Genomic DNA, 13874 nt, shown 5'->3' with positions numbered 1-13874 from the left:
CACAGGGAAAACCATTGACCCATTATGTCAAGCACATGTCTTTCGATCAGTTTTAGGCTACGTTTACATTACGTCGAATCAGCGGATCATCAGATTAACGTTCTTAAAACGATTCGCGTTTACACTAAAACCGTTAGCCGTGCACACAGCAACACCAATACGCGGATACGCTCGGCTCCGCAGGCATCCTGCGCTCCAAATCACTCCGCCCTGAACAGCGAGTGCCCTCTGGAGGGTGTGCACTCCGGCCCTGCGCAGCTCACAGAGCGCGCGAGTGAAGTGAACAAGCCACGATTCGGGACTGAGCCGCTGTGTGAGATCCCAGCGCATATCACTTATTACTTGCAAGTGGAAGGATGGCAAGCCTAAAGACAATCATAACTACACAATGGGCAGTATTTGCATCAGTATTTGCAGTATTTTCATACTTTTATACTCTTTAATGAAAGGTGATACAAGGCGGAAGTCTGCGCCGTTTTTCAGCAGTCGCGTCACATGACCAACGCCAGCGAATCAGGAAGGTGGATGTCACAGTGACGTTGTCCAATGAGACGCCAGCTAGAGCTCAGCACAGCGTATTCGCGTATTCTCAATGTTTACACAGCACCGGAGCTGATACGATCTAGATTGAATACGTGGACGCTGGCGGATTCCCGTTTCCCCGCTTTTTCAGGGGGGTTAATGTAAACGGACAGTGCATCCGCGAAGAAAACGAGACAGATACGGTCTAGTGTAAACGTAGCCTCAGGCTTCAACAAATGAAGAAAATGTTTTTCGAGCTCTTGATTTGAAAAAGCTCACCCTAGGCATTAAAACTAGATGGCCTTTCATAAAATGGGTGAAATTTGGTTCCCTTTGAAATTTGGTCATTTGTGATGTTTATTTTTGTAATATCTTAAACCAGGCCATTCAAGCCTCGTTGCCCGATTTGCCCAACCAAGACGCTTTGGCAGAAATATTTTAGCGAGTTAGGCCCGTTTGGGCACACCTATGGTCGGCTTCTTTAAGCACAAACATGATTTTTGAGTGCGTATGTTACAAAAAACAAGACATGTTAACCAGCATCCTCACCTCCCCTGTGATCGCCGTGTTTGTGTGTGGGTTTTTTTTTTTCCCCCACTCTTCTTCCTGATTTGTAATGGTGATTCTGATTTGGCTCGCTTCAGGCACACATGTGCATTTGTGCTTTTCAGAACAAGTGGTCACTGATGCCCTCTACATTTTCCTGAGTTGACTTCAGGACACCTATATATGTTTTAAAAAAAAAAAAGCTAGTGGTAAGTAGATTCAATGAATGGAAAGAGCTGCTTTTTGTGTCTCAAATAGTAAACCACACCCTCTACAGTAAATGTATATCATTTACATAGTCAATTATCCCGTAGATAAATATCTTGCTCCATTTATCTTGGCAAAATTGCTAGTCATTGTTCTAGGCAAAACAAAATGTGTTTTGTGTCCTAAACTCTATATAAAAAGACGTATTATGTACTTGTACCATGCGTAAGTCATATATAGGATATTGATTTATGTATCTCATTTTCAGGGCTTGTCTTGTTCTGTTGCAGATTTTTTTTTTTTTTAAATATGTACTTTTGTCTAAATGACCCAATTATACCCATAGAAAACATATCTTGAACCATGTACTTGAAAACTTGCTGAAATACTGTGAAATTTTAGGGCAAAAGGAAATTCAAGGGGGGCAAAATTTTTTTGAGGCCATTTATAAGGTGTTGAAAGTATTTATTAGTTTGGTCCTGTGTTTCCTTTCCTTTGCAGCATAACATCTTTTCTTCTCGCTTTCTGTTACTGTAGTCGGTCTTTCCATGTGGCCCCAAATTCATACTGTATATATGCAACCCCAATTCCAAAAAAGTTGGGACAAAGATCAAATTGTAAATAAAAATGGAATGCAATGATGTGGAAGTTTCAAAATTCCACATTTTATTCAGAATAGAACATGGATGACATATCAAATGTTTAAACTGAGAACATAGATGACATATCAAGTGTTTAAACTGAGAAAGTGTATCATTTAAAGAGGAAAAACTAGGTGATTTTTTTTTTTTTTTTTTTTAATTTCATGACAACAACACATCTCAAAGTTGGGACAAAGCCATGTTTACCACTGTGAGACATCCCCTTTTCTCTTTACAACAGTAGTGGTTAGCGCGGTCGCCTCACAGCAAGAAGGTTCCCGGTTCAAACCCAGCGGCCGGCGAGGGCCTTTCTGTGTGGAGTTTGCATGTTCTCCCCGTGTCTGTGTGGGTTTCCTCCGGGTGCTCCGGTTTCCCCCACAGTCCAAAGACATGCAGTTAGGTTGACGTGGGGCGGCCTTGGGCTGAGGTGCCCTTGAGCAAGGTACCTGACCCCTGACTGCTCCCCGGGCGCTTTAGTGTGGCTGCCCACTGCTCTGTGTGTGTGCTCACTGCTTCAGATGGGTTAAATGCAGAGGATGAATTTCACTGCGCTTGAAGTGTGCATGTGATGAATAAAGGTTTCTTCTTCTTCTGTAAATGTCTGGGGACTGAGGAGACAAGTTGCTCAAGTTTAGGGATAGGAATGTTAACCCATTCTTGTCTAATGTAGGATTCTAGTTGCCCAACTGTCTTGGGTCTTTTTTGTCGTATCTTCCGTTTTATGATGCGCCAAATGTTTTCTATGGGTGAAAGATCTGGACTGCAGGCTGGCCAGTTCAGTACCCGGACCCTTCTTCTACGCAGCCATGATGCTGTAATTGATGCAGTATGTGGTTTGGCATTGTCATGTTGGAAAATGCAAGGTCTTCCCTGAAAGAGACGTCATCTGGATGGGAGCATATGTTGCTCTAGAACCTGGATATACCTTTCAGCATTGATGGTATCTTTCCAGATGTGTAAGCTGCCCATGCCACACGCACTAATGCAACCCCATACCATCAGAGATGCAGGCTTCTGAACTGAGCGCTGATGATAACTTGGGTCGTCTTTCTCCTCTTTAGTCCAAATGACACGGTGTCCCTGATTTCCATAAAGAACTTCAAATTTTGATTCGTCTGACCACAGAACAGTTTTCCACTTTGCCACAGTCCATTTTACATGAGCCTTGGTCCAGAGAAGACGTCTGCGCTTCTGGATCATGTTTAGATACGGCTTCTTCTTTGAACTAATAGAGTTTCAGCTGGCAACGGCGGGTGGCACAGTGAATTGTGTTCACAGATAATGTTCTCTGGAAATATTCCTGAGCCCATTTTGTGATTTCCAATACAGAAGCATGCCTGTATGTGATGCAGTGCTGTCTAAGGGCCCGAAGATCACGGGCACCCAGTATGGTTTTCTGGCCTTGACCCTTACGCACAGAGATTCTTCCAGATTCTCTGAATCTATTGATATTATGCACTGTAGATGATATGTTCAAACGCTTTGCAATTTTACACTGTCGAACTCCTTTCTGATATTGCTCCACTATTTGTCGGCGCAGAATTAGGGGGATTGGTGATCCTCTTCCCATCTTTACTTCTGAGAGCCGCTGCCACTCCAAGATGCTCTTTTTATACCCAGTCATGTTAATGACCTATTGCCAATTGACCTAATGAGTTGCAATTTGGTCCTCCAGCTGTTCCTTTTTTGTACCTTTTAACTTTTCCAGCCTCTTATTGCCCTGTCCCAACTTTTTTGAGATGTGTTGCTGTCATGAAATTTCAAATGAGACAATATTTGGCATGAAATTTCAAAATGTCTCACTTTCGACATTTGATATGTTGTCTATGTTCTATAGACCCCTTCGCAGTAAACGTCATTCATACGTAATAGGAAATTGCGCACGCAGCCTGGACTCAAAAAAGACTCAGTGACGGTAGAGACGAGAAATATTTGGAAGAAATGCCTAGTTGTTGTGTTGTCGGGTGTCAGAATCGTAGCAGTGCTGGGGTTAAAATGTACAGAATTCCAGCAGGATCTCACACGTTCCAAAAAAATCGCCGACGTCTATGGCTACAAGCCATCAAACGTGTAGACTGGGATGAAAGCACTATCAAAAATGCGCGGGTTTGCAGCGCCCACTTCATCACAGGTAAGATCAGGCTATTTATTAAATCTTTCTTTTTTATTCTTTCTAGTCTTCGTTTATTGATGTAGCAAAATACTTTGGTAACGTTTGTCTGATTAGCTGGGTCATAGTTACACAATGTAATGAATATTGTTAGCATGTTAACTTAGCTTTGCATGCAATTGTGTTTGTAGGAGAGGTCTCGCTTGACTCAAGCAGTCCAGATTTTGTGCCATCATTATTTGTGTATTCCGAAAATCACAATTTTAAAGCAAGGATGGAAAGGTAAAATTGTGTGCCCTCACTCTAAATGCCAACTTACGTTGACTGCTCTAACCTAGCTCCCGTCCCGTTCAGTTTCATTTCTGGTCTCTGCCTCTCGCTTTTTACGCAGCTCTGATTTCTCTTAGCTGCACTCTTTACACTATCATTCCTTTCATGCCATTACCTCCTGCAAATTGCTGTTTAGTGTTGGTATTTGCTGTTGTAGCTAAAGCCACATTGCCATCACATCACTGGCATAATTTGATTAAAACAAAATGAATATGAATGTCCCATTGACTACATTTACATGCACGTCCAAATCGAGCTGCTGTTGGTAATCGAGCAAAGGGTCCCAGCAGGGGTGCCAGAGAAATCCAATCCTACATGCACAAGTGAAATCGAGCTATTGTGCACCCGAGCCACACGTGGCGCTACACGCCCCATCGTGTTGGTACACTTCCGGTTGTCGTCATGAAGAAGAGCTATAGTGTTGCCAGATACTGCTGACGTTTTCCAGCCCAAACATGTTCAAATCCGCTAAAATGCACTTAAAACCCCCAATCTGGCAACACTAGCAGTTCCGTGTTCAAGCTGTTAGGCTTGCTCTAACAGACTATGGCTACAAACTGTCCGGCGCAGACCACTGTTTTGTAAGACAACTTATTTTGCACAATAATATTTTTCTAAAGTCCATTTTTTGCTTACAAAAAAAATTTTTTTTGCTTACAATTTAACTTGTCTTAATAAACACAAAAAGTTCAATTGTTTTGTTTTTATTGACATTCTTCAGATGTTGGACATGTATACACACACACACACACACACACACAAATACAGTGACTTATGTACACAATTCACAGCTATGCAACAGCTGTACAGATGTATTTGGTGATACAGTAAGTGAGCTAAATTTTAACAGTGCAAACAATGCCACAAAAAGAAAAGATTCATGCCGTTGTCATGATTCGTTGTCATGCCGACCGAGGCTGTTGTTTCCCGCTTGTGGTCTCGTCACTCGTCACTTCCGGAAGTAGCTCAATAGGGTATACATGCACAAAGTAGCTCGGCAGAAATCGCATAAACTAGGTCGTGTAGCTCGATTCCGAGAAATCAAGTTCGGTTCAATTTCAGCCGAATTAAGGTGTATACATGGCATTTTGAACCTCGATTTCAGTCGAGCAACGGCAGAAATTCGATTCTCTCTATGTGCATGTAAACGTAGTGAGTGTTAATCAAGTTGTAGTCTCGCTGTAACCAGAATGTTGATGGCAGGCTACTTTTGTAAATGGGTTTTTTTTTTTTTTTTTTTTGAGTTTGACATTTTTTGTAAATAGTATGACTGCCTTCAGGTATCAGAGGAAAACTTACTAACATCGTCCGTCCACTCTAATTAAATACGGATCCGGTAGGCGATGTCCACTTGTTAGAGTTAACTTATTTATGTAGCATTCTCGATCTTGTAACGACAATTGTTTTGCATAATCTGACAGCTCATAATGCCGGTCTATGGGCAGCGCCATTGTTTCTGAGTCCAGGCTGCGCGCGCATCCTGGCAACGGTCGGTTTGTTTACAAACATGCGAAGGGGTCTATTGTGAATACAATATCAGTTTTTGAGATTTGTAAATTATTGCATTCCGTTTTTATTTACAATTTGTACTTTGTCCCAACTTGGAAGTCTGTGATTCGATTTCACTTGCTTTCAGTTCGCTAAACAAAAATAATTGGGTGTCGGGAAAATTCTTTTTATGACCTGAACTTGAAAAATCTGAAAGGCAGTCTGCCTTTAACCATAGTAATAAAATAATGTGTAAAATGAGCATTAATTACACTTGTTTAAATGGAAATTTTAAAAAAAGCATCAGGTTGTGAGCAGTAGTAAATCGCCGTCATTATAACAGCAGGTTTAGTTCCCTTTTTTGCCTGGTTAAACTGATTTGCATGTAAAGCGTTTATAGTCCTGCATAGGTTTGCTGAAACTAATATTTGTTCATGCTGACAGTTGGTTGTTCTTTTACACCCTCGCGATGGGTGTTAATGATGCAGGGCTTTAGACTTCACATCCTTACAAGGACAAGAGTGTGTCTTTCTAGGAACAGCACAACACCCACGCTAAAAAGACGAGGGAGGGGCAGACGGGAGTATTATTTCCTCTCGTTCCTGCTCGTTTCCCTAATTTTTCCCCCTGCTGTCATCGATAATGTCCATCTTTTCTCTTCGGAAACATTTCTGAAAGCTGTGTAATAATGACACTACTGCTGTGATGTTGCATATCAGGCTTGCAGAAGGAAACCAGACAAGTGTGTGTGGGTTTTTTTTTTTTTTTTTAAGCTGTCTTGTTTCTTGTCTTACATTTATTCTAAGGATGTATCTTTTTAAACCTCATTTTGAATAGTTGTTTTGAAATAAATTGCATTTTGAAAGTCTGGCTTGGAAGTGTCCTCCTTTGTATCCGTCTTGTTTATAAATCTTGTTGACCGAGAGGTGTGGCCCTTACATCCTATGGTGTAACACTCTAGAGACCTTTAAACTCTGTGTGTGTGGTCAGAGGCCATGTTGTAATGCAGCATAAGAAACACTAGCAGTCTTAAAGTGAATGTAATGTCCCTAAACCCCACTTTTTTCCTCGTGCAAAGCAACAATCATTATGTTGATTGACCACGAGTTTTCGAACCATAGCTGATCCGAAAGGCTATAAATTAGTGGAAAATCTGCAAGATCGGCAGGTTTTCACGGAATCTGCCGAGACTGAACCGGAGGATCCTGAAGGAGTGCATGACGTCACACTTGTAACAATTTGGGTATCAGTTTCGTTAATGTGTGCAGCAGTGGTTAGACCAGTCTCGATATGGAATTACGTTTTGGAGAGAATTTTGATAGTGATTCCGATTCTTATGTCAGATGATCGAGGATATTCCGGAATAAATGGTTATTTTTGAGCCCCCAAGACAAGAAACTGCTCGTTCACGACAGTCCCGTTCACCACCGATAGCGCACCTCCAGCCAGAGAGAATTAGAAATACAGACTGGTTTGTGGATTTTTATTCTCCGCTGGGCACTGCAAAATATCGGGAAAATATTTACATGTACCTCAATAAATGCGTAAATATAATCTTTAAAACGTGCACTTATTCAGTGCAGTTAATGAAAGAAAATATGAAAAATGGGTGATAATAGGGGAATCAAGAAACTGTCCAATTGTCATTTTATTAAATCAATGGGTTTCTTTTTGCCCCAGTAATTCCCATGTGGTCGTTCTGGTGGTGGTGAACACTTGATGAATCGGATTTATTATTAGTAGGTGAGACGAAATCTGCCCGCTTCGTTTGCACAAACCTCACCCACTGTCGCTTTAAGATCCCCCCCCCCCCCCCCCCCCCCCCGGAAATTTGTGAACTGAATGTCCTGTTGTATACGGATTTGAACATCCAAACACAACACAGCGCTTTCCCATCGTTATTTTTGTAAGATTCCAACAGTATCCAATTTCAGCGAGTAAACAATCACGGAGTCAGATGAACCGAAATGACCCAGATATTCGGGGTTCCACAGGTGACGTCATGTGAGATTAGCCCTGAGGCAAAGCTGCCTTTTTCTGGGATCCAGAAGCCGCGATTTAATAATTTTATGCTTGATGATTTGATATTTTTCCCCCTGCTTTATTAATTCATTTTGTTTGTTACTAATGATATATATTCATTTTAAAGCATTTTTATATTTGTATATGTAAATACTTAATTTATTTTAATTTATCTAGAAGTTTTCTCTCTTTTCTCTGTAATGATGCTGCTGGAATCTTAATTTCCCTGAGGGAACCTGCCCAAAGGGATCAATAAAGTTTTATCTTATCTAATCTATCTAATTACATACACTTTGTTATCTGTGCTCAGGAGTAGAAAGAAGTCAAGTATTCTCATTATTGTAATAAAATTGCTCCTTGAGTAGAATTACTCTGAGGCTGTTAAAAATAAAGGAGTCTTCTGATGTCGGAATGATTGTTTTTGGCAGTTTGTGAAGTTGATTCTCGCTCTGTTCATTAGTAGCTGTAATTAGTGCTGCAGCTGTACAGCGCAAATCGCTGGAGTTCGGTACAGCCGCAGTGCTGAGCTCAGCGTTCGCCGCAATGTTCCCGTCTTTACTCTGACTGTGAAACGGAAATGGATGGCCAGAGAGGGAGAGAGAGAGAATCCTGCATTCAAATATAAATAAAGCCTGGTGCTGAGTGAGGGAGCACGTCTCTCTCTCTCTCTCTCTCTCTCTCTCTCACACACACAGATGGGGGAGGGAGGATACGCTGCAGACAGCAGAGGGACAGTTAACTGCTGTTTATATTTAACCCGACAGGAGAGCCTTACAGACTGACAGCTGAGACTAGAATCACTCGCTGTGTGTGGAGACGGGACAGTAGAACTGGCTGTGCTTTTATATTTAATTTTTTAAAGCCTCCAGACATGAGCAGCGGTATGACCTGCTCATACTTCTTTATAAATACAATGAGGGTTTTTTTTTTTTTAAAGAGATTAGGTCAGAATGTTTCAGATAAGGCAGTTACCTAACTTGGTCAACTTTTCTGTACTGTGTATCTCTTTCTGCAGTCCTGGTTGTGATGTGTTGTAACTTGAACACATGAGCTCACCACAGCAGCCAGTCAGCCATTAAACTTCAAGTACTGGGCATAAACGGCTGCATATTGGCTGCGATATCGAAATATATAAATATCGCTACAATAAATCCTACAAATCGGGCGCATGAAGTTTTTCACTTTCTCTCATTTCTGTCAGGGCACGAAGTGACTTCAAGCACCAGTTGCTCTGTTCCTGATTTGATCTGACCGTCAGGCTTCTGTGTGTTTGTGTGTCTCAGAGATGATCACGGGTTCAGTCCGCTACACTGGGCGTGCCGGGAAGGCCGCTCCAACGTGGTGGACATGCTCATTATGAGAGGAGCCCGCATCAACGTGATGAACCGTGGAGACGACACGCCGCTCCACCTGGCTGCGAGCCACGGACACCGCGACATTCTGGGCAAGGTTTGCAGAATCAGTACGCATGTACACATTCACACATGCCTATATAAGGTAGTTCAGCATGCTTTGGACAAGGTGTTAAGGTTTGCGTTCAGTCACACCCAAACATAGGCACACATGGTGAGTGCAGGCTTAAACACAGTGTCTGGTAGCCTGTCTCACACTGGGTGAGTCATAAATAAAGTACCTGATTTAAAAGAAAAAAAAAAAGAACCACTAACCAGAGTCAGTACGTTTTCTAATTCTCAACACAAAAACCACGGACACCAGTCTCTCTGCTTACTGCATTTTGTCAGCATTAAAATCTGAAATATTACTGTTTTGATTATGCATTGAACCTTATCATGTGAAGTGTGTGTGTGTGTGTGTGTGAAATTTGTGAATGCTGTTTAGTTTATAGAGCAGTAGGTTTCTGCTGCTTTATGACCATGTTATTGGGTAGTTTAAAAATTGCATGTTTTTATAGTGTACAGGGTTTTTTTTTTTTAATTCTTTTTTTTTTTTTTTTTTTTTTATTCAGCTAATCCAGTGCAAAGCAGACACCAATGCATCGAATGAACACGGCAACACCCCGCTCCATTACGCCTGCTTCTGGGGCCATGACTTGGTTGCTGAGGTGAGTTTACATCTCCCTCTGTTGGACATAATGTACAGGGTTCCTGCGGGGTCTAAAAAAGTCTAAAATTCAGAAAGTTAAATTTTAGGCCTTAAAATGTCTAAAAAAACACATTTTCATCCCAGGTCTAAAATTTAATTTATCCAAGTCTAAAATTCTTACATCCGCTCAGTCCGTTCCTAGAAGTGCCTGCAAAACATTAATAAAAATGTGCCGGTTGCGTTGTTGTCTGCCTGCTAAAAAACTTCAATCACCAATGATCGCGGCAAGTACGCAACGGTCCAGTTTGTCCACTACGCCTACCGTAGTTCTACTTTCTAAGTTCCTGCCAAGTTTATGCAGTCTGTGGCAGTCAGAGGAGGTTAGCGGTTGTGTTGGCAGTGCGATGAAGAGTGTGGATAGCGCGTCGAATAATAGTGAGTAAAATGGGAAAGTGTCAGTTTAATGAAGCTTGGCTTGAACGTGAAGAATTTCGAAACTGGTTAGAAGCCGCAGCAGGTGATAGGTATGCGGCTCGCTGCAAAGTCTGCAGGAAAATAATTCAGTTGGGGACTTTAGGCATGAAGGCCCTGGAGTCCCACGCTAAAGCTGGAAAACATCAGATTGCTGTGAAGAGCTCGCAATGTCGCCAGCCGATCTCAAGCTTTTTGTCAGTATCCCAGCCAACATCGCTGCCTGGTCCAGCTGTTCAACATTCGCCAAATAACAGTCAGGCGACTTTTGGGTCCACGGAGACGTCAAAAGCTGAGGTACTTTGGATTCTACACACAGTGACCTCTCATCTATCATACAACAGCAGCAGCAACATTTAACGGACTTTTCCAGGCAATGTTTCCTGATTTTACGATTGCCAAAACGTTTGCCTGCGGACCTAACAAAATCGCCTATATTGCAAGATTCGGCCTGGCAGACTTTATAAAAAGAGAGCTGGTGAAGTCAATTAGCGGCCAGTATGTGCTAATGTTTGACGAGAGCTTCAACACATCGACCAAATCCAAACAGTTGGACCTCCACATTCATTTCTGGAGCAATGGAGAGGTGCAGTCGCGTTACATGGACTCTCAATTCATGTGTCATGGAACCGCACAGGACCTTCTGACGCACATACAAGTAAGTGAGCTGTATAAACCAGTGTTTTTTTACGTCGAAAAGGTGGGACTTAAGTTTGCCCGTGTAAGCTGTGTTCTGCTCACACTCTCTTGATAACTTGCTACTCCACGGGGAAAATGTCCATTAGTAATATGTTTTGTGTGTAATGTAATGTGTTAAGTGCTGATCTTTTTCATCAGTGAATTGGAGAATGTGTAAATACGTGAATGAATTGATTTTTACGTGTAGATTTCTTTGTTTAATGGTGTCTAGTGTGCTGAGTTGTTACTGACTCTATTGTTTTGTACTTTTGTTGCTATGTGACAATGTACTAATGTTGCCATATGACATAAATAAGCACACAATCAGTTTGTATCCCTGATAGTCAGTTTACCAATACAAATGACTTTGTTTTGAGAATTGAACTCGATTGTCTTTTTTTGGGAAGGGCGGGGGTAGGGCAGGTTGTAATGCTTCATGTTGGTCTAAAAAATTTTTCATAATGGTCTTAAAAAGTCTAAAAAAGGTCTAAAATTTAACTTACTGAATCCTGCAAGAACCCTGAATGTAGAACCACAGAGATTTAAGCACAGGCATGTGAAAAATGTACGCACGCACGCATCTACTTACAGCCAAAATGTGTTCCTAGAACTCTTGGTCTTGGTTAGAAACACGTTTACCGAGCCTATATATAGCCAGTGGCCACTTAATTGGGTACACCTATGTAATATAGAATTTTTTTTTTTTTTTTACTTTTTATTGCACAGGCAGTGAGCTGTAGTTTAGCTGCAATCTGCCCAACACACAGTTCAAACATGCTACATATAATGCAAAATCATACAGTAGAGAAGTGTGACGATTCAGTTTTTTCACGATTCGACTCGAATCATGATTTTGACCTTCCGATTCAATTCGATTTGAACCATGAGTCACTTTTTTTCCCCTCTATTTTATAACTGATGCAAATCATTGTCAGTATTCTGTTAACTGTCAGCCTAGAAATATAGAGCAATAAAAAAACAAGCAAGTAGTCTTGCCTTTAGTCTTTATTCAGACTCCAGTCAGTCCAGTGAGTTTGAATGCAGCTATGAATGTCTCACAGTTCACTCATTTTTGGCACGTTTTAATTTTCAAACCGCAAAACACTAAGAAACAAAAAGGCAACGAAAACTTGATGACTTTTGTCTCAGTCTTTTAAAATATAGAAATACAGTCACTTGTGTTAACGTGAACACCTGCTCTTGAGACACAGCATTCATCATCCAGAGAGGACAGAAGGCACCGAGATTCAATAAGTTCTGAGATGATGGTAATAATTTATTGCCATGATGAGGAAACTTGAGCCCGGCACACACGGGAGATTTTTCCGTTGCTTGGGTGTGCAACTTTTTGACGCAAATGAAAAATTGTTGTGTGCATATATTTGCGACTATTTTTTTTTTCTCTCTCTTTTTGTTTTATTTTTGTTCGCAGGTATCAAACGTGCTCAGAGGTGGACAGTAACAAAGTACATTTACTTGAGTACTGTACTAAAAGGATATAGTATGCAGAGCCTTTATTTTTAAATAAATTTCTGAGTGGATAGTATCTCCATCCTTGACTCTTGTATGCTGCATAAATGGGAATAAAAAATATATATATTTTTGAGAGTTAAACTCAACCACAAAGTTGGTATTCGAGCTGCCCCGCTGAGCCAGCCCGCCCTGAGTGCGTGACGTCACAGCGGTAACCGGTTTTAAGGCCGAGGCCTTTGACAGCTATAGACCAAAGTCATATAAATAAAGATTTACAGTGAAAGTAAGAAATGCCGTTACTGACTTGCTCAGCTAAGACTGATTTGACTTCATTGATTGTGGGTTGACTGTCATTAAATCAGGATGGGTGTTATAACTTATGCAACATACATGTACATGCATGCATTTTCACTGATAAAAAGTAAAAGGCTAATTAAATAATCAGATGAACTGAGACGATCACATTCTGAAGCAAATTAAATAATCTTATACCGGTAACTTAAACACACAATACAAGCTACATGTATTAATCTAAATGCAGGTCAACAACTTGGTGTTTTGTATCCAAGTGAGTTGGAGCTTACCCGTCTGTGTTCTCGCTTCTTGAAGGCCGATTGTTTTTGAAACAATCTGACTTTCAGTTGTTCAGTTTTCCGTTCATTCACTTCTTCCATGTAAGGGAGAGATGGCAGCAATATCCAGTTTAGAAATAAGACGGCTGCGCCACTCATCCACTTTTCTTCATACTGCGTACTCCGCCATTACTGCTCGGCTCAGGCAATTACTAAAACCCGGGATGGACCGGGATGTCACCTGTTTTAGCAACAACTGCAGGGAGGTCACTGCCTGAGCGATATGTCCTGTCCTATTCCATCCCGGGTTTTAGCAACAACCCTCGGCTCACTCCGGGAGGACTGGTGCAACTGAACTCACTTTTAAAAAATAAAAAATAATAAATACTTGTTTTTCTTTAATTGTTGTTACTGCACCCTCTTTCAATATGGGCTTATAGCCAACGCTCCTCAACAGATCAGAGGTCTCGTACGAGTCTTAAGTAAAATGTGCAGAGGAGAGAACGCTTCGTAGGTGCCCAATGTGCCTGTGAACTTCTCACAAAATGCGTCCAAATCTTTGCAGTTTGAACATTCTTGGACCATGAATGCAATGTAAATCCAGCTTCTGTCGTGTTGCTGCACCCGCCAAAAACACATCTACATGGCATGGCGATAAATTAGCTCAAAATGGAGGCTCGGAGTTGCAGTCAGCTCTGTGTTTTAGTATAGCGGAAATGGCAATGAGACCGATAGACTTCCTGCTGTGACATTACAGACGTCAAGGTCATT

General features: G+C 41.4%; 1 protein-coding gene across 1 annotated transcript in view; it reads left to right on the top strand.

The window, feature by feature from the left end:
- The window catches only part of ilk (integrin-linked kinase), an 88813-nt gene that overhangs the window by 44173 nt on the left and 30766 nt on the right, over positions 1–13874 (top strand). Inside the window, exons 3-4 of the mRNA XM_060909667.1 lie at positions 9150–9315; positions 9833–9928. Of these exons, the coding sequence (XP_060765650.1) occupies positions 9150–9315; positions 9833–9928 (262 nt within the window). The remainder of the gene's footprint in view (positions 1–9149; positions 9316–9832; positions 9929–13874) is intronic.

This window comes from Neoarius graeffei, chromosome 25, assembly GCF_027579695.1.
Source record: "Neoarius graeffei isolate fNeoGra1 chromosome 25, fNeoGra1.pri, whole genome shotgun sequence".
NCBI classification, from domain to species: Eukaryota; Metazoa; Chordata; class Actinopteri; order Siluriformes; family Ariidae; genus Neoarius; species Neoarius graeffei.
Note: the sequence above shows the minus strand (reverse complement) of the source record. Positions and strands in the feature narration are given on the sequence as shown.